Genomic DNA, 25,284 nt, shown 5'->3' with positions numbered 1-25,284 from the left:
TTTGTCAGATCTATTCCTTTTCCTCTCTCTCTTTCTACCCCTTAAGTATCCCTTACTAATACTCTTCAATTCTGTGCCCTCCTCCAGACCTCCCTCTCTTGTTTTTTTTTTTCAGCTGATAGAACTCCTTTTAGTATTTCTTGCAGATGCAGCATGTCTCTTGTTAACAAAATTTCTTAGCATTTCTGTGTCTGTGAAAATTTTAAACTCACCCTTATTTTGAAGGACAACTTTACTGGGTAAAGAATTCTTTGTTGGCAATTTTTCTCTTTCAGAATCTTAAATATGTCGCACCACTGCCTTCTTGCTTCCATGTTCCCTGTTGAGTAGTCCAAACTTAGTCTGATGTGACTTCCTTTGTATGTGGTAGGTCTATTTTCTCTTGATGCCTTCAGGACTTTCTCCTTCTCTTCAGTATTTGGCAGTCAAGATATTTGGCATATATCTTGGAGTGGGTCTACTTGGATTTATTGTATTTGGAGTTTGTTAGCTTCCTTACTTTGCATGCTTATGTCTTTTATAGGATTTGGGAAGTTTTCCCAATTATCCCCCCAAATACTCTCCCTAGCCCTTTACTGTTCTCTCTTTTCTCGTGCCCCAGAAGGATTCTTGTATTTGTGTGCTTTGTGTTGACCATCATTTCTATAGATTTTTCTATCTGTTTCAACATTTATTCTTTTGCACATTCAAATTCGATTGCCTTATTTTCTAGTTTGCTTATTCTTTCTTCTTCCTCTTCAAATCTGCTGCTGTGTGTCTCTAGTCTATTTTAAATTTGATCTATAATATTTTTCATTTCTGTAAGATCTGCTAGTTTTTCTTTTAAATTCTTCTTTATGCTCTTTTAGTGTCTTCTTGATATGTTTATCTCCTTAGCCATCCCATTGTTGTTATTTGGGAGATTTGTTCCAAATTCTGTCTCCTTTGGCTTTTTAATTTGGTCATTTGGCTTGGCCATATCTTCTTGCATCTTCATGCACTGTGTGATTTTCTGCCAGTTTATATGCATTTGATTAGGTTATTTTGAAAGTTGATTTCCCTCATTCATCTAAGATTTTGTAGTTGCTTGGATTTGCTTTGAAGGTCTCCTTTGGCCCTTGGTTTGTCAGTTTTCCCAGCCATCCAGGGCCGAGGCCTCACACAGTATGCACAGCCCTTTTCTGAAGTCCACCAAGGGCTGGGCAGATGGGCAGTTCTGCCCGTCTTCCCAGCAGAGGGCGAGCTCTTCCCCACACACCTGCCTCTCCCCAGCTATGGCAGCCTGCTGGGCTGGGACCCGACCAGGCCACAGGCCAGCCAAGGTCACAGATCTCCATGTGTGCAGGAAGCCGCTAACTCCAGGCAGAAGGAGTGGGCTGTTTGCACATTGGCTGAGACCCCACCTGTGGGCACAAGGGTCTGGGGACTCCCAGGTGCCCACGTGGTAAGACCTGGGATTGGGGAACCGAGGAGTTCAACTTCCCCATCCAGCAGCCCGCCTGGGAGGGCTCTGCATTTCACCAGCCAGCAAGGCCTGGGCTTGTTTTAAGGCACTGCTTTGACAATTGGATCGTTTGTACTTCTCAGCCCAAACAGGGCTGGGTTCCATGCAAGGAGGTAGACCAGTTCACTAGACCTGGGACAGGGTCTGGGGAGGCTCTGTAATGCCCTGCAGTTCCCTTAACAGGGCTGGGTTCCATGCAGGGTGTAGACCAGCTCCAGTGGGCCTGGGACAGGGTCTGGGGAGGCTCTGAAAGGCCCTACAGTTCCCCTGCCCTCTCTGCCTGCCCTGCAGATGGCAGTTTGGTGACTTATTCGTCCTCAGAAGCTGTTTGCCTCCTGGAGCCCAGGTTGTGTCTGACCAGGTGGGGCTGAAATGGGGGTGTCCTGTGCCTTCACTTTGCCCAGTGTGGGGCTGTGTCCGCCACTTTACTTGGGGTGGAGGACTTCCCCAGCTGTCCCCTCTGCGGTCACCTCCCCGGCAAGAATCAGGCTGTCCACTGCTGCTTCCCTCGAGGGTGGATGTGCTGGTGTGAGACTGTTGTGCACCCCAGAAAAGCCATGTTCTTTAACTATCACTTAATAGCGCTAGATGGGATCTTTTTGATCAAGCTGTTTCCGTGGAGATGTGACCCACCCAATTGCGGGAAGCTTTTGATGAGTCAATTTCCATGGAGATGTGTCTCCACCCATTCAAGGTGGTTTTGCTTACTGGAGCCCTTTAGGAGGGAACCATTTTGGAAAAAGCTTCAGAGCCAACACGAGGCCCAGATGTTTGAAAGAGTGGAAAGAAAACGCCCCTGGGAAGCCATCTGAAACAAGAAGCCAAAGAACCAGCAGATGCCAGCCATACGCCTTTCCCGCTGACAGAGATGTTCGGACCCATCAGCTTTTCTTTGGAGTCAAGGCATCTTTCTCTGGACGCCTTAGTTTAGACATTTCTATGGTCTTAGAATAGTAAACTTGCAACTTAAATTCCCTTTATAAAAGTCTTTCCATTTCTGGCATATTGCATCCCAGCAGCCTAAACAAACCAAAACAGTGGGGATCAGGCACCAGGATCCAGGGCTGGAAACGGTCTCTGTCCACATTTTCTCACGCTTCGTCCCTCAGGAGCCTGGGCCTTGAAATGCCCTCTGTTACCCCCAGGTTCCCAAACAGCTGATCTGGGCATTTTCTGTCTGGCTTCTGCTGCCTTTAGGGAAGATACTGTGTTCCTCCCTGACCCTCCGTTGGGAAGCTCTTCTTTTTCCTTTTGATTCTGCCCTTCCCAGTGGCTTGGGTCTTGCCATGGGATCCTGTGGGCTGGGGTCTCTGTCTGTGTCTGGGTGGGCTCTGTCCCACTGCTGTGAAGGATTCCGTAGTCTGTGTCCTGGTGGGAGGTGGGAGGTGGGAGGGTATCCAACGGCTGCCTCTGGGCACTTCCCGAGCTGTGAGGGACCGAGTGAGGGGAGGGAAGAGGGAAAGACTGGCTGGTTCCGGACAGAAGTTTCCTACCTGATACTTCTCTTTCTTCAATTCAGCATTTGTGGGACCCTTTCCCAGTCTACACTTTCCTCCAGAGTTTGAACTAGTGAGAATTGTCCTTTTTTTCACTGAATCTCTGTGGAGAAGTTTTCAGTGGCTGTTCATGTCACCATGCTGATGTCTCGCCATGTTCTTTCTTACAGCTGCATGTGAATCTACATTTACTACTTAAAGTAAAAGTTGCAAGCCAAGACTTGGCATCATGGGACTGATAAAGCCTTCTGGACCAAAAAAAGGAAGAGAGAAACGAGAAAAAATAAAGTTTCGCTGGCTGTGAGATTTCAGAGTTATCCTGGAGGTTATTCTTATACATTATATGGATATCCCTTTTGAGTTTCTGGTGTATTGGAGTGGCTGGAGGGATAAATACCTGAAACTGTTGAGTTTTTTCAGTAGCACTGATTTTTGAAGAAGACTGTATAAAGATATAACTTTTACAATGTGACTGTGTGATTGTGAAAGCCTTGTGTTTGATGTTCCTTATATCTAGGGTACAGACAGATGAGTGAAAACATAAGGACAGTAAATAAATAAATATTAGTGGGATTAGGGGTAAAAAAAATTGGGGTAGATGGAAATACTAGTGGTCAATGGTAAGGAGGGGTTGGGCGATGGGATGTATGAGATTTTTTTCTTTTTTCTTTTATTTCTTTTTCTGGAGTGATGCAAATGTTGTAAGAATGATCATGGTAATGAATACACAGCTATGTGATGATATTGTGAGCCACTGATGGTACACTATGTATGTGTGACGATTTCTCAATAAAAATATTTTATAAAATGAGAAGGACATGCTGCAGTGTCCGCAGAGACTCTCGCCCCTCCGTGTCTGTGGCCGGGAAAGCAGGCCCCATGGTGCCCAGAATCACATGCCGGGCAGCCTGAGCCCTGGCCACCAGTCAGACAGTGCCAAGGGGGCCCAAACGCGGGCACCCTGCCCGCAGCTTCCCGGGGCGGAGGTGCTTGGGCTGTTTCACAGGCCTGGGGGTACCGGGGGGCAGCCCTTGTCCTTAGAGCTTCCCATCAAGGGGGTGGGGCAGACACTGACCACATCATCCCCTCCTTAGAGCTTCCTGTCAAGGGGGTGGGGCAGACACTGACTGTATCATCCCAGAGTCCCGCCAAGGGCTACGCACTGCGCCGCGACCTGAATCCGACTGATGGCTCCACGCGGAGATACGAGTGGAGACCGTTCCCCGGCCTCAGGTCCAGGAAAATCCACGGACGTCATGTGTGAGCACAGCTCGGAATGGGGCGGGACTGGGGGTCTGCCAGAGGCTTCCATTGCCTCTAGTGCACCCCGAGCTCCTCCTGGGCTCACAGCAAGTGTCTATAAATGCTACTGCTGGGCACAACTAGCATTTAACGCTCCTTAAGAGTTCGTAAACTGGAGAATAACACGCTCGTGCAGTTAGTCTGTATTAGGTGCCGGGCCTGGAGGAGCCCTGGGGAGACGCGTGGGGACCACCCTGCACTACCTCCCTGAGGGCCTGCCCAGCTGAGAACCTACCGCCAAGCGGCTGCGAGGCGCCTTGGGCAGCCCCAGACATCTCAGCCCCCAGGCCGGTCCCTCCAGTGTCCTCCAGATGGCACCAGGGGACCGGCGTCCACAGTGACCGCAGGCCATTCCTGCAGGGGACAGGCTGGCGGGGGCTGTTTCCCTCCCGACCCTACCTGCGCCTCCCAGGCTGCTCCCCCTCATGGCCTCTCCCCACTTCTTCCTGCATTTCCAGGGTAAAGGCGTGAAGGCACAGGCCAAGAGATGTCCCCGCCCTCTGGGACTAGAGGGGACCACGTTCCTAGAGTGGGTGGACCCCACTGGGACCCCTGTCCTCTCCCTCCCGAATGCAGCTGGGCCTCCAAGCTGGAAGGAGTAAGAAAGAAGCTCCCCCCACCCCCGCATAGACTCAGGGGGAAGGAGTGGGTGCAAGGAGAAGCCACGAGACTCACCAAAGGTGCACTGGCTTCTCAGAGGAGGCCGGGGATTTGGCAGTTCTGGAAAGGTCCAGACACTTGGGTGTGTCTTCCCTTTACCACCTGCCACGCCCTTGGGCCAGGCGCCTCCTCCGAGGCCTCCGCTGGGGAGTCTGTCCCGTGCTGTGGGAGTTGGTGTGGTCCCGAGGTGGGAGGGAGCGGCTGGAGCCATGAGCCCCACCCAGGTGGGTGTCCGGGGATAGGCCCCAGGGACCGCGGAGACAGGTCCACTTAAGACGTCCTTTGAGGGTTAGCCCAGGCCCCTCCATGGGGCAGCCTTTGGTCTCCCATCTGGGACCTCTGGGGCGGGGCTGGGGGGAAAATGGCTGTGCCACGCCTGTACCCCCTGCAGCCCTCTTCCCCATAAGGGTGGGGGTCTCCCCGCCTCGCTTCGGCTGTTCAGTTACTGCTTTTTAACCCAGGGAGGCGCCCACCTGTGTGTACCCACCCCCAGGTGACCTCAGGGGTCCGGAGAAGGCCCTTGTCCTGCTCTGCCCCCACCCCCATCCTTTTTTATTTTACCGGTTCTGCTTCCATTCCACACTTTTCACAGGAGCCGCTCTGGAAAACCCCGTCCTACCTAAGGACAACGCGAGCAAGAAGCTCCCTCACCAGGAGCTGAACTGAGAGCCTTTTCCTTCATTTTGCCCAGGACAGAAGCCCCAGGCTTGGCCCCCGGGTCCCGCCCTCCTGCCCCGCCGGCTCACCAGCAGCCGTGGCGGGGTCCGGGGCTCTGGGCTCGTCAGGGGGCTTCTGCTGCCAAGGGGTCCCCAGATCTAGACTCCAGCCCCCCAGCTGCCGCCAAGCCCTGCTGCGTCCGGGGAAGTCACTTCCGGGCCCCGGGTCACCCTCTCCAAAGGGGGTGCGGCTGTGGGCGTGGGGGTGCTGCAGAGGCCAAGTCTGTGACGCCCCCCATCTCACACCCCCTCCATCGCTTTAAATTGTGCTTTAAGTTTGTGCCAGTGGAACAGGGGAGCGGAGCCTGGAAAATCTTAGCACGAAGATCACACCAGGAAGAGCAGCCTGCACCCTGCCCACCCCACTCAAGCGCAGAGATTCCCGTCTGGCAGCCTTCGCTGGGTGCCTTTCCTCTTGACTGGTTTTAGTGTTTGTACCCATTTTTCTAAATAACAAGCTCATATGGCAAGTTTATATTTTTTCTACTCTAAAAGAGTTGGTTCTAGCACAGCAGGCCCCACACGTGGCCAACACACCCCTCCCCCATGCCCCCCCCACCCTCAGGGCCCTTTCCTGGGGAAAGCAGCTCCATTTTCCACCCAGAAGCAGCAGTTTTCTCATGTTTTTCCTTGGTTGGTTCTCGGGGTACTGTGACTCCTACAGAACCAGGCACTGCCTCTACTCGTGGCCCTCCTGGGCTGGTGCAGACACCCCTTCCCCACGCATGGAGCAGGGCCACCCGCTCACGAGCGTGCCTCCTGCGCTCACGCTCACGCAGCGGGGCAGAAGTTCTTCTCTTCCTTTCTCTTGAGAAGCGAGTGCAGAGGGTGGGGGTCTAGGCTCCTTCCAGCTTAGTCCCTAAGGCAAAGGCGTCCGTCCGTCCTCCAGTTCAACGTCTGCTGGCTGCTTAGGAGTTACAGTGTCATCTGGGAAACCAGCCAACCAAAAAGTGAGTTTTCTACACCTTATCATAATCATTTATTTAGTTTTTGACCTATCACAGCGTAGGATATGTTGAATCCTTCATTTGCATATCCGACCGCCCTTAAATAGAGGGGACCAATCAAGTAAGCTTCGTCCTCTGCGCTTATTCTAGATATACTCTATATCTAGAGTATTTACTCTTTCATATTCTAGTGAACTTGACCCTTTGTTGCATATGCTGACATGGTTTCGGGGAAACGTGGGCCAGGTTAGGAGGTTGAGACAAGTTAATCCCCTTATTTGCGTGGAAGGCGTCCAACGCCCCACACACCGATTTCACCTGGAGACCGTGGGCCACTCTTCCTGGCTCCTTCCTCACCATCGCAAGCGCCCCTCGCCTCCCCCTGCACCCCACACTTCCTTTTTCTTGATTTACTTCCTGGTTTTGCTGGAGTACATCCTTCAGTGGCTTCACGAGGACGGCGTGTGAGTAGTAAATTTCGTTGTGCTGATTTATTTATTTGGGATTTTGAAGGAATTGCTCCACTGCCTTGTGGTTTCAGTGTTGCCACTGAGAAGGCAGATGACATTCCGACTTCTGAGCCTCTGAAAGTTTTTCCTCGTGTACTGGAAGCAATCACAATCTTCTCTACCTCCACTGTTCTAATTTTTAGAGACTAGTCTTGGTCTCTTTGCCGTTTTTCCTTTTATTCTGCTGGAAACGTGGACTATTTAACCTGGAGTTTATGTCCTTAGTTCAGGGACCGTTTCCCTTTTTGCGTTTATTTCTGTGTTTCCTCGCCTCCATTTTCTCTGCTGTCTCTTTCTGAATTTCCTAATAATTAGCAGTTCCCTCTAGATGGAGACTCTGATTCCATTTTCTTCATTCTCCTAGGTTCCAACCTCTGCTCTTCTCGTTTTCTCGGAAAGAACCTCTATTCCATCTCCCACCCCTTCTTTTTTTCCCCTTTAAAATTTGCCACCACTCCTTACGTGCGAGAGCTCCTTCTGCCCCCCTTTCCAGATCCTGCCCCTCGCTGCCTTCCAGGTCTCAGCTGACAGCTCTGACCCTCTGAGGGCATCTGGCTTGCTGCTGCTAGCTGGTGTGCGTTGTGTCAGCACCTTCCCTGGGGGCCTGCTCCTGTCTGTCCTTCGGGTCCACGGTGAAGAACTCACACCTGGTTCGGACAGCTTTGCAGGTGGGTTTGTACACAGGCAACTGCAAAGCATGCGCGCGCTCGCCACAAGCAGCGAATGTCTCCAATACCTGCGTGGATACAAACACTTCGCTACAAGGGCCTCAGGTTTGCTTTTGAAATCAATTTCATGGATAAAACTAGACCATAGTGCCCACAGCCAAGGCAGCTGGTGTCCCTGCTCCAGAGAAAACCGCTACCTGCAACCTGGTTTATCACTGCTGTAATTTAAAAACGTCCTTGCACATGCTTGCATTCATAAACGATGCACAGTGTTGTTTGTATGCTTTAAAACCGTGGGCCTTAACCTCACGGTGGCGTGAAGATGCATCCGTGGCCTGGCTCATTCCTACGCGGCCCTCAGAGGACCCCCTTAAAGATGTGCAAATGTTACTCACCCATCCCCCGCCAATGGGCCTTCAGGGTGTTTCCAGGTTTCGTTGTCGCAGACAACACCGCAGTAAACCTGCTTTTGCGGCTCGTCCTAGGGCATCGGCCGCAATCCTGCACGGCAGGCTGCAGCTTAATCCGCCCCTACCAGAAGATGCCATTTGCTCCCCAAAGCCGTGGCACCCATCTTCACCCACCCCCCGGCAAGCAGGCCGTACCTGTGGCTCCTTCTGCTCAGGACCTGGGAATCCTTTGCTCCCAGGTCAGAGGTTCTGTGTCCAGCCGGAGGTGGAGATCCAAGTGCGCAGTTTCCCGAATGGATAGGCCACTCCTCGGGACGTATTCAGGTCCTCTTTCACCTCTTCCATAGTTTATAATTTCTCCGTACAAGTTTTACACACATCTTGTCGGGTTTACGAGACACCTTATTAACTCCTGCCCTCGTTGTGAATGATGGTTCTCTAGCATTACACTTCTGAACACGCAGTGCTCGTGTTTCAAATGTCATTTCAGCCCTCTCGTTCTAAGCGTCTTTTCCAGGCAGCGTCACCCGTTCTCATGACTGCCAATTCCTTGCATCCGCCCGCCCCCTCCACCTTACCCCCCCCCCCCCCACCGCCTGCACTGGGCTTGGGGATCGAGCAGGTGCCCCTTAGGCCGCCTCTGAGCGGCTCTCGCACTGGAAGTTCTGAGACCGCAGGTGGGGCCTGGGCGGCTTCGCTCATGGTGGGCAGCTGTGTGTGGCTGTCTGCTCCAAACGGGGACTCAGGGCAGGGGCCGCGCGGGTCTCGCCCTTGGCAGTAACAGCCAGCCCAGAGATGGGTGCAGGGAGACCCACATTCCACTGGCCAGATGCCCCTCTGGACACCCCGGCTTGCAAGGACAGCAGGAAGCCCAGGGGGCAGGAAACGGAGGCGTGGAGACGCCCTTACCCTTCTCCTGCCACTCTCCCATCACACACTTGCTCTCCATAGGGATGTTAAAACAACCGGAACCTTCTAGAACAAGCCCAGGTCCCTTCCCGTGGCCGGCTCTGCTGCAGGTCCTGGTATTCCCGTGTCCGTAGCTCCCTCCTGGGGAATGGGTCGCATGCCCCCTGCCCCAGCCTCGGCCCCCAGCCTTGCCCTTTGAGCTCAGGGCTCATGACCCTCCACCTGCTGAGAGAGGCCTCCCCACAGCCCTGCCCAAATGCCCACCATGGCCACATCCGGTGCCTTCACAGCCTCTTCAGTGCAGGGAGCATGCGGTGGGTGGCTGAGGTTCGTGCTCCTGTGCGAACCGGAGGTGATGAGGTCAGGGCTCTCTGTTGGGTGGTGCGTGAAGTGCAGAGGGCTCTGGGGGCAGGAGGGCAAAGGGATGGGGTCCCTGATCCCTGGGACCCCCAGGCTGCATGGTCAAGGAAGGGTCAAGACCAGGACCCAAGCTCAGGCAAAGCTGCCCGCGGGCCCGTTCTCCCCAGCAGCCTAAGGGGATGCTCAGAGGCACCCGTGGAGGTGTGGACACCAGAAGTGAGTGGGACTGGGCCCGGGGTGAGGCAACAACTCGGGTGTGTTGGGGCTGGGGGTGGCCCAGCTTGCTGGGGTGGAAGAGTGGTGGCGACGGGTGGGGCTGAGTGGCTGGGGGATGCCAAGCCCTGTGCTGAGATGGGAAGACTTCAGGGCATCAGTTCACATCATCCTGTCCATTTCCTTAGAAGCAGCCCTCGCAGCCTGTCCACGTGGCCGTTGACTCACCCGCTTCCCCAGCGTCAGAAGCCATGGCCCTGCCAGCTCTTGGCAGTCCTGGGAGGATCGGGGGGGGGGGGTCTCCACTCCCCTTCACCCGGGGATCACAGGGATTGTGGGGTTCACAGCACGGGTTTTGCTGCTCCAGGGACCGTCCTCAAGTGGCCGCCCTTCCCTGCCTCGGTTTCCCCTCTGTTGCCCCTGGAGCTCCCGCACAGAGCAGGGTGGCCAACCCGCGCTAAATGGTGGCTGGTTTCCCGGTGGGCAGTGGAGGGGACCTGCGGGCTGTGGGCGCCCCCCACCCCCGCGCTCCATGGAGCTCCTTCCCCTCCCGCAGGAGCATTCTGGCTGGAGGCACTGCTGTCTCTTGCTTGCTCCTGCAGCTGCGGTTTGAGGGTGCCACTCTGGTTTTGGGAACCTGTCTGCTCGGCTGCTCACCTCTCTCCCTCACCCCTCAACTCTGCGCCCGGGAGCACAGACCTTACTCCAAGGCCGCCTCTGGCTGTGCACAGGAAGCCCTTTCCCAGGCCCTGCTCCGATGGTGCCCAGTGGGGGCAGGAGGGAGCAGATGCAGCGAGGCCTGGGAAACACTCCACACTTGCCATAACTTTATTGCACTCGTACCACATTGCAAACTATTCCACAAAATGCTGCCGAAGGAAGCCTACTGCTGCAGTTTGCAGAGCCCATCTGTGCAGGTGGAAATGGTGGTGGCCCTGCCGGGTGGCTGCCAGCCACATGGCAGAAGCAGAACCACTGGGCATGGGCTTCACCTGAAAACCCATTTTCAGGTGCTCCTCTGTTGTCACGGGGCTGAGCAGCCACGGAGGATAGCCTCCACCTGCAGATGAGCCTCTGTGGCCCCCTAAGTGCTGAGCCCAGGGAAAGGAGGAGAAGGAGGAGCCTGTGTTTCCAGTGAGGCCGGAGGTGCTGCAGCCAGTGGGTGAAGGCTGACCCTCACATCTGCCTCTCTGAGCACGTGCCCAGGCGCAGATGCACAGGAACAAGGAGAGGCTGCCTCCTCCGTGTGCACAGAGGTGCCCCACCCGTCTCTGGCTTGGCGAGGAGGAGGAGGAGCATGCCAGGACGTCCCTGGAGCCTCCGAGCCTGCTCCCCGGCTTTGCACACGGACCCATTTCTGAATTCATATGGCGGCGCCCACGGGTCCCCTGCGAGGCGCGTCCTCCTCCAGCCTCGTGCAGCCCGGGCGCCCCTAGGTCACTACCTCTTGGCAGGGGTTCTGTGGTCAGGGCCCAGGTCGTCCTCCAGCACACTGTGGACGCTGTCCCTCTCGATGCAGTCCCGGATGGCCTGCAGCGTGAGGCGGAGCCTCCGGTCCAGAGCCTCCAGGTGCGGCCGGTAGAGGACGGGGGCCACCCAGTCCCTGCGCAGGGACTCCTCCATCAGCAGGCTCAGCTTGTGCTCCTCCTTGGCCAGGAGCTGCAGCCGCAGGTAGGTGGACTTCCGGATCCTGCAGGGGGAGGGCAGTCAGGGCCTGGCCAGAGGGAGGAGGCCCTGTGGCCGAGAGCTTCCTGGCACCAGGCTGAGTGATCCTGGGGTCGCTGTGCTTCCCTGGGGCTCTGCCTCCAGAAAGAAGGTCCTGCCCGGGGGGACTGGGGTGCATAATGCACCCTGTGGTGCTGAGCAGGGCTTCCTACTCCCAGGTAGATGAGTGAGGAGGCTGCTGCACCCCAGTGCACAGGAGGCTGAGCTGACACCCCACATTAGAGCATGGAAGGGGCTGAGATGACACCCCACATTAGAGCATGGAAGGGGCTGAGCTGACACCCCACATTAGAGCATGGAAGGGGCTGAGCTGACACCCCACATTAGAGCGTGGAAGAGGCTGAGCTGATACCCCACATTAGAGCATGGAAGGGGCTGAGCTGACACCCCACATTAGAGCGTGGAAGGGGCTGAGCTGACACCCCACATTAGAGCATGGAAGGGGCTGAGCTGACACCCCACATTAGAGCATGGAAGGGGCTGAGCTGACACCCCACATTAGAGCATGGAAGGGGCTGAGCTGACACCCTACATTAGAGCATGGAAGGGGCTGAGATGACACCCCACGCTAGAGCACAGGAAGCTGAGCTGATACCCCACATTAGAGCATGGAAGGGGCTGAGATGACACCCCACATTAGAACATGGAAGGGGCTGAGCTGACATCCCACATTAGAGCATGGAAGGGGCTGAGATGACACCCCACATTAGAAAATGGAAGGGGCTGAGATGACACCCCACATTAGAGCATGGAAGGGGCTGAGATGACACCCCACGCTAGAGCACAGGAGGCTGAGCTGACACCCCACATTAGAGCATGGAAGGGGCTGAGCTGACACCCCACATTAGAAAATGGAAGGGGCTGAGATGACACCCCACATTAGAGCATGGAAGGGGCTGAGCTGACACCCCATGCTAGAGCATGGAAGGGGCTGAGCTGATACCCCACATTAGAGCATGGAAGGGGCTGAGCTAACACCCCACATTAGAGCATGGAAGGGGCTGAGATGATACCCCACATTAGAGCATGGAAGGGGCTGAGCTGATACCCCCACATTAGAGCATGGAAGGGGCTGAGCTGACACCCCACATTAGAGCATGGAAGGGGCTGAGATGATACCCCACATTAGAGCATGGAAGGGGCTGAGCTGATATCCCACATTAGAGCATGGAAGGGGCTGAGCTGACACCCCACATTAGAGCATAGAAGGGACTGAACTGACACCCCACGCTAGAGCACAGGAGGCTGAAGCTGACACCCCACGCTACAGCATGGGCACACACTGCTGTACCCCATGAGCCTGTGTCCCGACTGAAGGAAGAGGACCTGGGTGGGGCAGCCTTCCGGAAGGGGCCAAGCAAGGCAGAACCTGAGGTCTCTGCCTCAGCCCACCTGCGGCAGCCCACGGCCTCTGCCTGGGCCACTGTGGCTGGAGGGAGGCAGGTCCCAGGAAAGGGCTTTGTGCCCCACGGCGTGAGCTGGACGAGCATGCAGGGCCTGGGGTGCAGCTGTGTGGGGTGTGAGAGGGTGAGCCGAGCCCTGAGCCGGGATTCCGGGGGCCGAGGCCTGGACAGGGTCCTCTGTGCAGGTTGCAGGGTCGGGGCACATCCGCGGCGGGGAGGGACCTACCTGCAGCACTGCTGTAAAGGCACCAGAATGGAAAGCTCGTCGTGGGAGTGTTTCCCAAACCTGCCGAGGGAAGCAGAGTGGTCAGGAAGGCCCCGGGACGCGATGCGTCTGGCCACTCGGCTGGGCCGACTTCCCGGGTGTCTCTGGAGAGGGTTCACGCAGTCCTGCTCCAGGAGCAGCTCAGACACGGGCTGCACGACACGCGTCCCCCGGCGGCTCCCGTCAAGGGCCGCAGTGCAGCCCGACTCCTCGGGGGCTCTTCTGTGCATCGTCAGCCCCCACCTTATGAGCAGGGGTCCCCAACCTGTCTGGGGGACCCCGAGCAAACTCACCCCCTCCCGTTGTCCAAGTGGATAATGAACGTCTCGTTCCCAAACTTCTCGAAAGTCTCGTAGTGGTGACGGTCCATGTTGCCTGGGGCGGGAACGGAACAGTTGTGGCTCAGAGGCCTGACTGCAGGAGGGGGTGGCCCTGCCCTGCACCCCCGGCCTGCGCCCCCTGCCCCCCGCCCCGCCCAGGACACACCCATGAGGAAGTCGAAGATGGTCATGTCCATGACATCCAGGACCCGTTGGCTGCTGTCGTAGGGTGGCGTCTGCTTCACCTCCTCGCAGTAGTCGGGGTCCACTTCCCACCTGCGGGGCAGCTGTGTAAAGCTGGGAGGGCCTGGCCCCCTGAAAGGTGGGGGGTGGGGGGCAGCCAAGGACTGGGTGGGAATTTGCATGTTGCCCGCTGGAGCCGCCACAGGCAGCTTGGGGAAGCCCGAGGTGGGGAGGTGGGCCCCAGTGGGGAAGGCTGGAGTGGGGAAGGGGGCCCGGGGGGAGGGCTGGAATGGGGAAGGGGGCCCAGGAGGGAGGGCTGGGGTGGGAAAGGGAGCTAAGGGGGAGGGCTGGGGTGGGGAGGGGGGCTTGGGGGGAGGGCTGGAGTGGGAGGGGGTCCCAGGGGGGAGGGCTGGAGTGGGGAGGGGGACCCAGGGGGGAAGGCTGGAGTGGGGAGGGGGACCCAGGGGGGAGGGCTGGAGTGGGAGGGGGACCCAGGGGGGAGGGCTGGAATGGGGAAGTGGACCCAGGGGGAAGGGCTGGAGTGGGAGGGGGAATCGGGGGGAGGGCTAGAGTGGGAGGGGGACCCAGGGGGAAGGGCTGGAGTGGGGAGGGGGGCTCGGGGGAGGGCTGGAGTGGGGAGGGAGTCCCAGGGGGGAGGGCTAGAGTGGGAGGGGGACCCAGGGGGGAGGGCTGGAATGGGGAAGTGGACCCAGGGGGAAGGGCTGGAGTGGGAGGGGGAATCGGGGGGAGGGCTAGAGTGGGAGGGGGACCCAGGGGGAAGGGCTGGAGTGGGGAGGGGGGCTCGGGGGAGGGCTGGAGTGGGGAGGGAGTCCCAGGGGGGAGGGCTGGAGTGGGAGGGGTTCCCAGGGGGGAGGGCTGGAGTGGGAAGGGAGTCCCAGGGGGGAGGGCTGGAGTGGGAGGGGGACCCAGGGGGGAGGGCTGGAGTGGGGCCCCTCAACAAGGGCAGCCCCTGCCCCGCGCACTCAGCCTTCTTGCGCTTGTGGTAGGAGCGCCGCCAGGGGTTGCGCCACGTCTTCCTCTTGGCCAGGGCCACGTCGGGCAGGAAGGCGGCCAGCGAGCCCTCGATCTGGTCGGGCCGGCCGCAGAGCGCGTGCTCCGTGGAGCAGTAGTAGGAGCACTCCCCGTAGAAGCAGACGTTGTTGGCTGGGGGGGTGGGGGCGCCATCAGAGGGGCCGCCCAGCGCCCAGTGCCACCCAGCCCGGCCCCCACTGCCACCCGTGGATGGCCCACCCCCTGTCCCTCGTCTTGCAGAGCCGGCCTTGGGTACTTTGGGAGGAAACGGCCGCACGGCCTGGCCGCAACAGGTGCCCATGGCCTGACCTGCAGCCAGGGTGGCTGGCTCTCGCCGTGCCAGGACCTCGGATCTCCCAGTGGCTGGAGCGTGGCGCTGCCCCTTCCACAGCCTCCCCGTCCTTGCGGACCTTTCCCATCACAAGCCCTCGCTGGGCCACCCAGGACCCCGAAGGGGTGAGGACAGTGCCTGGCGAGGGGGAGCAGACTGACCCATGCGGAGCAGAAATGGCCGGTCATGGCCAGCGTCTCTCACCACGGCAGCCCTTGGACGGCAGGGGCTCCGGGAAAGAAAGGGGCTTTCGTCTGTTTTATAATAAAGACAGACAACGGGGAGACTCGGGGTCTTGCTCTCCCTAGAACTTGGGTGAGACGGGGACGAGTCGGCTCTGCTGAGGCAGGGGGTCCAGAGTGCATGGGGGCCACCAACGTGTGCCCTTCCCCAAGGCCCTGCCCGGGCGGGATCCCAGGGGTCATTGCTCCCCAGGGTGGCACTGGCAAAGACTGGAGTCAGCAGCCCGCCCGGCATGGGGGCCCAGGAGGCTGGGGGAGCTGGAGGCCCCGCCGTCACTTAGGGCTGCTTGTTTGCTCCCACCAGGCAAAGGGCCTCGGGGCTGAACAGGAAGGGAAGTGGTCACAAAGGGCCGGGGACCTGGGGTGGAGGGACGTCCACAGCCCGCTGGGGGAGATTTCCCCAGGGACACGTGCGGAATATTAAAACTCACCGAGCTGGACACGTGAAATCCATGCAGCTTACTGCAAGTCAGCTACACCTCAGTGAAGCTGGTTAAAAATGGGGCTAAGAAACCATCTATGCGCCCCTCGCCCCGTGGAGCCTAAGGAGGAAATGAGGCACGACCCACAGAGTGCACAGGGCAGCGGTGGTGGCTGCGTTGCCCTGGTTACGGGCTCTTGGCGCCCGGCCTCCCGGCTGCGTGGGGGCCTCCAGCCTGCAAAGCCGGCCCCACATCAGCGCGGACCCCCAGTGCTGCCCCGGGCAGAGGCTGGCCACGTCTCCACTGGGGAAGAACTTTAGCAACTGCTAAACCCCAGGCTGAGCACATGGCACAGGCGATGCCACCCTCTGCACTTTTTGAATCTTTGAAACACATCACTATAAAAACTACAATAAAAGTTGCAAGAAGGAATTCATAAGAAGCTCAGAGTGCAGCAGCCCCAGCCATAGGTGGCCATGGGAGAGGGGGAGTGGTGCAGAAGTCCCAGGGACCTGCAGGAAAACGCCGACACAGGCTGAGAGCGAGCAGGGCTTAGATGGTTGTTGTGACCCTAGCAAGAGGCCCTGGCTCAAAGGTCAGGGAAGCAGAACTCAGCCCTGTGTAAAGAAGGACTTTCCTAACAGCTCAAGATGTTCAAACGTGAACTAGGCTCCTCTGTGAGTGAGCTCCCCATCACTTAGGGCAAGTAAGCTGCTGCTGTCAGGCATGCTCAGGCAGGGCTGACTGAAGAGCCCTGCAAGATCCCCTCTGAAAACAAGGCTCTCTGAAGAAGAGGCTGGGAGCTTTCTGAAGTGAATTCATTTTCCCTTCTGAAATGAACAAGTGGTAGAAATAAGCTCTGTGCCCAGCCATAGGGCTTTGCTTAAAGGATTATAGTTCAGCCAAGCTCAGCAGCACTTTATAACAACGAGGCAGATTTACACACCCTGAGACGGAAGAAAGTGAGAGCAGTAGGCTGAAGAACAGTCTTATAGAACGATGTCTTTTTGCTAAAAAACGGCAACCACAGCTCAGCAATGTATCAACCCTGGTTCATAGAATGCAGCAAATGCACCATGCTGAGGCAAGACGACAGCAACGCAGGAGGCCACGTGCTGGGAGGTGCATGTGGGGAAGGTATGTGGGGGCTCCCCGTGCTTTCTGTAAACCTACAGGATGAACTCCAGTTCCTGCTGTAGGAGGCAGGTGAGGGCCAGGCAGAGCCGCCGTCCTGAGCGCTCACCTGGTGAGATGAAAAAGGTTCGCCACAGTTTCTTATCTCGCGTGATGTCCCTGATTTCCTTGGTCATGTTAACCATCCTGCCGGCCACAGGGGGGACGCGGCGGAAATCCAGGATCCTGGAAAAAGGGGCAGGGAGGGAGGCTGACCCTCTGGGCTCAGGCCGGTTCCACCTCGGGGGACAGGTGCTGCGAGGAGAGGCTTGGCACTCCCTGCACGACAGAGCCCCCAGGGCTGGCCGAGCAGAGGAGGGTGAGGGTGGGCTCACCTGTCCAGGTGGAAGGCGGCAATCTCCGCGTTGTGTCTCTCGTAGTCAGAGAAGTAGAAGAAGTCGGGGGGAGTTTCCTGCTCCCTCGTTTGCCTGTGAAAGCAGCAAGGACACGGAAAACCCCTTTCACCTGCAAGCCTTCAGGCACGAGTCCACACAGCCCACCTTAGCTTTCCTGGAACCTCAGCGCAGTTGTCAGACAGTGATCAACAATGCGTTTCATCAGCTCACAATTACGTAAAGCACATTACAACAGAAGCAGTGGGTGCTCGGAACGCATCACCCCTAGTTGTTTTACCACGTGCCACTCCTTCCTCTGCAGGAGGAGGTGACAGTGTTCAGGGTCCGCCTCAGCCGTGCTGGGGGCCGACACCCTGGGCTCGGCAAACTCTCCCAGGACGCGGGCTAGCTGGGGTGGCGGCGCCGGCCGAGCACAGGCTGTCCAGGAACGCAGCAGGCCAGGGTCCGGCGTGTGGACTCGCCCTAACCCAACGGGTTACAGACCTCTCCAGGGTGTGGACTTGAGGTGCCCAAACCTGCCCTCTGCACCCTGGAGGGAGGCACGAGGGGTTGGGGGCTCCCTGTCTGGAGTCTCGACAGGGCATGTGTTTCTCAGGACCCATGCCCCTGGCTTATGACCCTGGGGCCTGCACCCTCTGCTCTCTGTGCCAGCTGTGTGCAGGACGGCTCTGTCTCCCACACCTGCTTCTGCTCATGGACAACCCCCCAGGCCCCACCACCTCCAGAGAGCCACATGAGCCTTCCCAAGAGACAGCCCCCACCCCCGGCACAGTCAAGGCTCTGAGAAGTCCTGCAGCCAATTTGCTTAACCCACTGCTCCCTGGCCCCCGTGGAGCCGCTCTAGACTCAGTGCTTCTGAGAGTTGCTGGTTTCAGGTGGACTCTGCTGCCCAGGTAGGAGCAGATGTGAGGGGTGCTGGGCTGGGGGGCAGCCTGGGCCTGAAGTCTCCCTAAGCTACCAGGCAGTGGGGGAGCGTGTTGGGGGCATGAGCCCAGGGGATGTTCTCGAGACACACAGTTGTCCGTGCAGCCCCCCACTGCTCAGTAAGACCCCTAGCTTCCACCATCCTACCCTTGCAGCCCAGGGGGCACTTCTGCAGCCAGCACCCCAGCCCACAGAGCCAGAGGAACCTTGGGGCCACACCCCTGCACCCCTCCTCGCACACACCCACTGCACAAATGGGGTGGGGTCTCGGCCCGGAGGTCTGGGGTCTGGGGTTTGGCTGCTGGCTCCCACCGTCACCTGTGCTCAGCACGGGCCAGGCACTGAGCGAGCTGGGCCTCTGACACAGCCTCCCACCTGCGTGGGCTCCACAGGCGTGACTGGCAGCGGCAGGGCCACGCTCTCAATGCCACCCCTCCCTGCCCTGCCCTCCCCTGACGGCAACCAGGGCTGTGGGTGCAACCTCATCTTCCCCTGACAGCGATGTGGTCTGGGGTCCTTCTCTGCAGCCTCCAGCAGGCAGAGGCGCGTGGGGGTCAGTGCGGTGGAAACCAGCCCAGCGCGGCTTCAGCGAGGGGCCAGCAGGGGCAGGCGGGCAGCCGGGAGGGACGGCAACCTGCTTCTCCTCAGGAAACAGGAAGCCTCCAGGGTCCAGGCAGCCACTGCAGAATGCTCTGGAGCACTCGCACGTGCCACCCATAGGCGGGATTTGGGTTGAGCCAGGTGGAGGCAGAGTCGGGCCCTCAGGCTGCAGGAGGCCCTGACCGTGGCCCCCCCTTCCCCTACCCCAGTGGGCCCCAGTGGCTGAGACGTTTCCTCGCCCGTCTTTTGGGCGAAGAGTCCCTGGGAGTCTGTCCTTTGTGGGGGTGACACCCGCACAGACAGGGCAGCAGGACGTCCCTGGACCCCCTGGAGGGAGGGACAGGCCTGTGGCCACTGGCCCGTGCCGGCTCCCGACTCCCGGCTTGGCTCTCCAGCTCCGCACGCCCTGCGGGGGGCCACAGCCACAAGGGGCACTCAAGGGGCCAGGGGACCCTGCCCGGACCCGGCCTCATTGGCTGCCCTTGGCTCTGTGCCGCCACGCCCCACGGGGCGGTGTGTGGACACGTCCCGCCCGGGAGACGCGCACCCCTCGGTGACGCGCACGGCCTCCACACTGCAGACTCTGGGTGCCAAGCAGAAGCAGGCGGTGCTGGAGTGGAGCCCCCAGGCCCCCGACAAGGCTGAGAGTTTGGAAACGCTGCCTCCAGGGGTGCACAGCCTTCCTGCAGGGCAGCCGGGCCAGGACTGGGTTTCGGCCTCCGGAAGGGGTTGTTCCTGCAGGAAGCGCCTCTCAGGCCAACCCCGACCCAACGGGAATTTGCAGCACTGAGGGGCAGCAGCTCTGGGCCTGGGGAGACAGGACCGACCCCGGGCACCGTCTTCCGTCTGGGGCTTCCCCGCCGGGATCCCCCGGAACCCCCGGCCCCACCAGGGAGGCAGACTGTCCTGCGGGCAAGGTGGGCGCCAGGGTTGGGTCAGCTCGTGGCTCGCTCTGCCTGTGGGTTCTCAGAATGCCGCAGTGGGAGAGTGCCAGCTGTCCCGGGCGTCCCTGAGTGCCCCTCGCCCAAACGAGGAACTTCCTCCTCGGCCCTTCCAGGAACGGTTCGCGACATGGTCCCTGCGGGGCCGAATCGCGTGGCTCCTGGGTGGATTAAAATAGGGAGAACTCAGGGGGCAGGCCAGGGTCCCGGCAGCTACCCCCACCACAGCCGGACGCCCGTCGATGCACGAATGGACTCACAGAACGGGGTGAAGCCACACACGGATTATTATTCAGGCATAAAAAAAAGAATGAGTAAAAGGGCCATTCATGAAAGACCGTATGTTGTGCTTCTGCTTCCGTGAAATGCCCAGAAAGTGGATTTGTGGCTGGGGTGGGGTGGGGGAAGGGAGGACGGCTCATGGGCGTGGGGTGTGTTTGGGGGCTGAAGGTAACATTCAGTGATTGCGCCTCTCTGTGAATATACCCAAAACCACTGAATTGTACACTTCAAAGGGTGCGTCATATGGCATGTGAATTACATCCCTATGAAGTTGTTGAAAATACCAACGGTGTGAAAATAAACACAAAGCAGATGTGCTGGTAACTGAAATACTCACTAAGGAGCCGCCGAGCTTGCTGTCAGCTGCCAGGACTGAGGGGAACCGCCACACGGGTCCCAGCGCTAGGACGAGGTGGCTGGGGTAAACGGGGGTGCTGCAGAAGCCCCGCCCCGGCTTCTGAGGGTTCCAGAGAAGGCGTCCAGACTTCTTGGTGGAACCTCCTGATTTGTTTAAATGTTAGCAAATAAGTTCTGTGGGTTTTTTTTAACACTCTGGTTCAAACCAGCTATGTCGGCATGCTGGCCTCAGCCTGAGTCTGCAGTTTCTGGGGTGGTGGATTTTGGGGGGCAAAAGCTGGACCTGACACTCTGGCAGGTCAAAAACCCTGGTTGGGGGATTTGGCCAAGGGGAGACAGAGACAGCCTGGGAGACACGACCACAACTGAGGGAGCTGGGACGGCGGGGGCCAGAGGCTGGACAGGCCCAGGAGGGTCACCCCACAGCCTCAGAGGGCCCCGGCTGGGAGCCAATGCACCTATGTCTCCACCTCCCCCTCTGCCCCTGCCCGTCCCCACCCCCATCACACCCCCATATTACCCTGACCTCCACGAGCCCTACCCTGACTGCCGCCTCTGCCCCTGCCCGCCCTGCCTCCGGCACGCAGTCCTGCTTATGGTTCCCAGCCGTGAGCCTCTCCACCTGCCCTGGTGGGGCCTCTGCCCCTCCGCTCCACCGACCCTCTGAGCAGGTCACACACCTGCAATCCAGGTGGCACTGGCTCTTCCTGCTCAGGAGACATCCCAGGCCCTTCCTGGAGGCCTGCTCTGGCTGGCTTCCAGAACATTCTCCGGCTGCTTCCAGGCCTGGCCTAGCCACGTCTCCCAGCTCCGGCTTTGGATGCCCGCCCACCCTCCTTGGAGCCCCAGGTGGCTCTGACCCAGTGCGGGCTCCAGCCGTCCAGCACCCATCCCGCCGCAGGGAGGGCACTTCCCCTCCCACTCGAAACCCCGACGAGGGGTGGCTGTGTCCACTGGCCATGCAGGGTGGTGGGGACTGGCGCCAGCCTGAGTGGCCATTCCCTGGGCCGAGGGGCCTCTGCTCAGGGCTGGTGCTCGGCCACTCACTCTCCAGGCCCCCCGGGGGCCCACCTGGGAGCAGAGTCCGGAGCCTGCCTCCCTTCTCAGGTCTCCGCTGGGTCCTTGCGGCTACCGGGGCTGGCCTGGCCGGAAACAGGGGTCCCTACGCCAGAGCACGAGGAGGTCGGAGATGGCGAGAGCCCACGTGGGCAGGGCCTTCCCAGGCCGGCACCCCGCGTCAGGCTGTGTCCCCAGCAGGGGCAGGGCTCAAGGGGTGGGGCTGGGGGCAGGGGCTGGGGCTGGGCTTGGGTATGGGGGCTCTGTCCTGCTCTCCAAAGCAGACCCTACCCCAGATGCTCAGTTAACGATGCTCTTGACCCCCACAGCCGGGAGAGAGGTGCTGACGGGGACAGAGGGACCCTACACCAAGATGTGATCCCCTTGCTGGCCTGGAGGGAGCTGATAGCTCAGGCCGGGCCTCACCTGCAGCCCACGCTCCAGGGAGGGACGGCCGCCCACCGGGCAGTGAGACCCTCTTCAGTTCCTCCCTGCCGATGCCACATGGACAGCTACCCAAGTGGCCAGTTCTGGGGGATGGGGGCAGCACCCTCCCCTGTAGTTCAGGAAGCCTCCTCCCCATTCCCTAGACCTGGTGGGAGGGGTGGGTAGCCCAGGTCTCCTTGGCTCCTTTGAGGCCAGGGAGCTGCCTGTCCCCCTGGGGGCCTGGAGGTGGCCTCAAGGAAGCTTGGAACTGCTCTGTGGGTCTGGGGGTTGTTGAGGCTCTGTAAAGTCAGCTCGGGGAGGAAGACGCTGCCTGCAGGCACATCTGTGATGCTTTTAGAAATTTTAAGTTTAATTTGCTTACAGTAAAACGTACAGACCTTAAGTGTGTGACAAGGGTGGACGAAGGGTGACCAGTACCCCGAGGGGGCACCCTGCTAAGAAGGAGGGCCCTGGAGGTGCAGGCAGGGGCTCTGCCCTAAACCCCCTGGCCTGGAGCTGGGTCCGCACCGACGAGGCGCATCTCTGCCACCCTGTCCTGAGGGGCACAGACTGGCGCGGGTGTCCTCGGGGTGTCTCCCCAAGGGGAGGCAGAGGAGCAGGGCAAGAGCGAGTGTCTTCGGTGGGGTGGAAAATTAATTCAGAAGAGACTCCATCTCACATGGTCAATGTAATGGAAAACAATTAAAATGACTCAAAGAAGATGTAAGGAAAGTCAAAGTCATTTTTGTTTAAGATAATCGCAGGGGCTTAGACTTGATTTCAAAAGCAAAGGGGGTGGAAAGCTTTGCTTGGGTGGAGGCCGACTGTATTTTTAATGCCCGAAGGGCAGCGCGTCCAGCGTTCTTGCATGTACAAAGGGGAGAAAATCCCGTGCTCCCTCCAGCACACCTGGAAACGCAGGTGCGCTCCTGTCTGCACTCATGCCCGAGATGCATCACCTCCTGTTGAAGGATAAGGAGGCAGGAGGCCCTCATATGCCCAGGTGCCCCCGAGGCCCGCACGTTCAGAAAGTGCCCGTGGGGAGAAAAGCTAATGGTGGAGCTGGGGGTTGTCTTTCAGCTCCTCAGGGGGCATGTTCGGGGCACCCAGGCCACCTTTCCTTTCGGGGCGGGAAGAGCCTGACCAACCCGCGGGGTCTGAGCTCCCCTGGCGCCCGCGGTGCCCGTCCCCTTCCGTGTGGCTCAGCCCAGTGGGTGCTGCGATTAGGCTGTGGGGAGAAAAATGAGCCACTGGCCTTGATATGAACCCAGGGGTGCCCTGTCCAGGAGCCCTGAGGGGTCTGCAAGGCGAGGTGAGGAGTCTGGGGGGGACCCCGGCCAAGGAGGGGGCCAGGCTGGGCTCCCCATCATGACGGGGGCACAACTGGTCGCCGCCGGAACTTGGTTCCAAAGGCGGTTTCACCACGTTTTAACGTTTACTCATTTCCCTGCAGGGCTCTCTACAATTGCTAATAATTTCCTTTTCCTTTTATTTTATGAGGCAAAAAAGCTTCTAGCTGCCAGCTAGAGGCAGGAGAAGGCAGCTGACGTCTGTGGTCAGCGGAGTTAATGCCACTTTAGCCATTAGTAAATAATCATGGTACTTGGGTCAGCCAGGGTAACCTTAGCTACCTGGGACCTGCCCCTGCGAGGAGGGGGTCTGGCGTCCCCCCAGGGGTGCAGGGCCTGAGAACTGGGAGGGCTGGAATCCCACGCAGCTGGGGGGCGCGTCCGCCCTCACATGGCCCCGAGGTGGTGACCTCTTTGAGGGTGACCCCCTAAAGCGCGGCCACACCGGGGACTGGGCCTGGTCCCCTAGACCCGGGAGCTCCGGAAGGTCAGGTGAGCATGGACCCCCCAAGTGTCCCGAGGCCACGCGGCCCTGCTGACACTTGCACTTCAGCTCTGGAATAAACTTGTGTTGCCTTCAGGCCCGTGCTTGTGGGGCTCAGTCACCCCAGGCCCTGAGCTGACATGCACTGTTTCCTGGCTCTCTCTGGCCGGACGCTCAGCGTTTGGAGAGCTGAGGTGGCAGGGTGGCCCTGGCCAGGAGGCCATGGGCACTAGTTCTTCCCATCACCTTAACAGAGCAAGCACCTGTGTCCTCTGTGGCTGGACCTGGGGCACCCGGACAAAGCGGGGTGCCTGGTGAGGGCAGAGCCTGGCCCTCTGCAGAGGCCCCCCACCCCATTTTCCTGGCAAAAGGCCCCTGCAAGCCAGGGCCCTCCCCTCAGCCCCTGACCCGTGCCTGCCTTGGTCACCACTCGATGCTGCAGACCATGGTGGCCACCTAAACAGGCCGGATGCATGAGCCAGGCGAGGCGGGGCCGCTGCAAGAATGTGGACGCGGTGCCCTCGGAATTTCTCACCCAGGACTTACGGGGGGCAGCAGCAGCCTGGGGGGCACCCAGGCTCCGGGTGGCTCCTGGTGGATGGCCAAGGTCTGACTAAGGGTCTGGCCTGGGTCCCCACGGGCAGGATGCCGGCGTTCATGGCAGCCAGGGGCCCTGCCCCAGCCAGCCTGTGGGTGGTGAGTGCTGGGCAGCCAGCCAGGCTGAGTAGTGGACAAAAGGGCTCCTTGTCCACCTCAGGTCAGGCCCAGGCCTCTGCTGGCCCCACACCAGTGCCCGGCTATTGAGCAATGTGTTTGCCTTGAGGCCTGGCAAGGGCATCATGCACAGAAAATGAGAAGCATTTCCCAGCAGAGCAGCAAATCCTTGGAAACTCCTAACCATACACTAGTCCTGAAAATCCTTTTATTTCCTCAAGACTTAGCATGTATGGTATGTGCCTAGATGTCCTCCCACAACCCTCCACCCAAAGAAAACACCTTCTGGCCCTGCAAGGCCCTGAGCTCCTACTCATCCTGCAGGGCCCAGAGTCCTACTCATCCTGCAGGGCCCAGAGTCCTACTCATCCTGCAGGGCCCAGAGCTCCAACTCATCCTGCAAGGCCCAGAGTCCTACTCATCCTGCAGGGCCCAGAGCTCCAACTCATCCTGCAGGACCCAGAGCTCCTACTCATCCTGCAGGGCCCAGAGTCCTACTCATCCTGCAGGGCCCAGAGCTCCAACTCATCCTGCAGGGCCCAGAGCTCCTACTCATCCTGCAGGGCCCAGAGCTCCAACTCATCCTGCAGGGCCCAGAGCTCCTACTCATCCTGCAGGGCCCAGAGTTCCTACTCATCCTGCAGGGCCCAGAGCTCCAACTCATCCTGCAGGACCCAGAGCTCCTACTCATCCTGCAGGGCCCAGAGTCCTACTCATCCTGCAGGGCCCAGAGCTCCAACTCATCCTGCAGGGCCCAGAGCTCCTACTCATCCTGCAGGGCCCAGAGTTCCTACTCATCCTGCAGGGCCCAGAGCTCCAACTCATCCTGCAGGGCCCAGAGTCCTACTCATCCTGCAGGGCCCAGAGTCCTACTCATCCTGCAGGGCCCAGAGTCCTACTCATCCTGCAGGGCCCAGAGTTCCTACTCATCCTGCAGGGCCCAGAGTCCTACTCATCCTGCAGGGCCCAGAGCTCCTACTCATCCTGCAGGGCCCAGAGTCCTACTCATCCTGCAGGGCCCAGAGC

At 59.1% G+C, this 25,284-nt stretch overlaps 1 protein-coding gene across 1 annotated transcript in view; it reads right to left on the bottom strand.

Annotated features, from left to right (window-relative positions):
- Positions 1 to 10,485: 10,485 nt before the first annotated feature.
- Positions 10,486 to 25,284, bottom strand: part of FAM20C (FAM20C golgi associated secretory pathway kinase) — a 33,555-nt gene continuing 18,756 nt past the window's right edge. Inside the window, exons 4-10 of the mRNA XM_077140372.1 lie at positions 17,105 to 17,197; positions 16,840 to 16,955; positions 14,553 to 14,733; positions 13,553 to 13,662; positions 13,360 to 13,441; positions 13,028 to 13,087; positions 10,486 to 11,363 (exon numbers count right to left, since the gene is read on the bottom strand). Of these exons, the coding sequence (XP_076996487.1) occupies positions 11,114 to 11,363; positions 13,028 to 13,087; positions 13,360 to 13,441; positions 13,553 to 13,662; positions 14,553 to 14,733; positions 16,840 to 16,955; positions 17,105 to 17,197 (892 nt within the window). The 3' untranslated portion in view covers positions 10,486 to 11,113. The remainder of the gene's footprint in view (positions 11,364 to 13,027; positions 13,088 to 13,359; positions 13,442 to 13,552; positions 13,663 to 14,552; positions 14,734 to 16,839; positions 16,956 to 17,104; positions 17,198 to 25,284) is intronic.

Source organism: Tamandua tetradactyla, chromosome 23 (genome assembly GCF_023851605.1).
Source record: "Tamandua tetradactyla isolate mTamTet1 chromosome 23, mTamTet1.pri, whole genome shotgun sequence".
Taxonomy (NCBI): Eukaryota; Metazoa; Chordata; class Mammalia; order Pilosa; family Myrmecophagidae; genus Tamandua; species Tamandua tetradactyla.
This window is presented reverse-complemented; position numbering and strand designations above follow the sequence as displayed.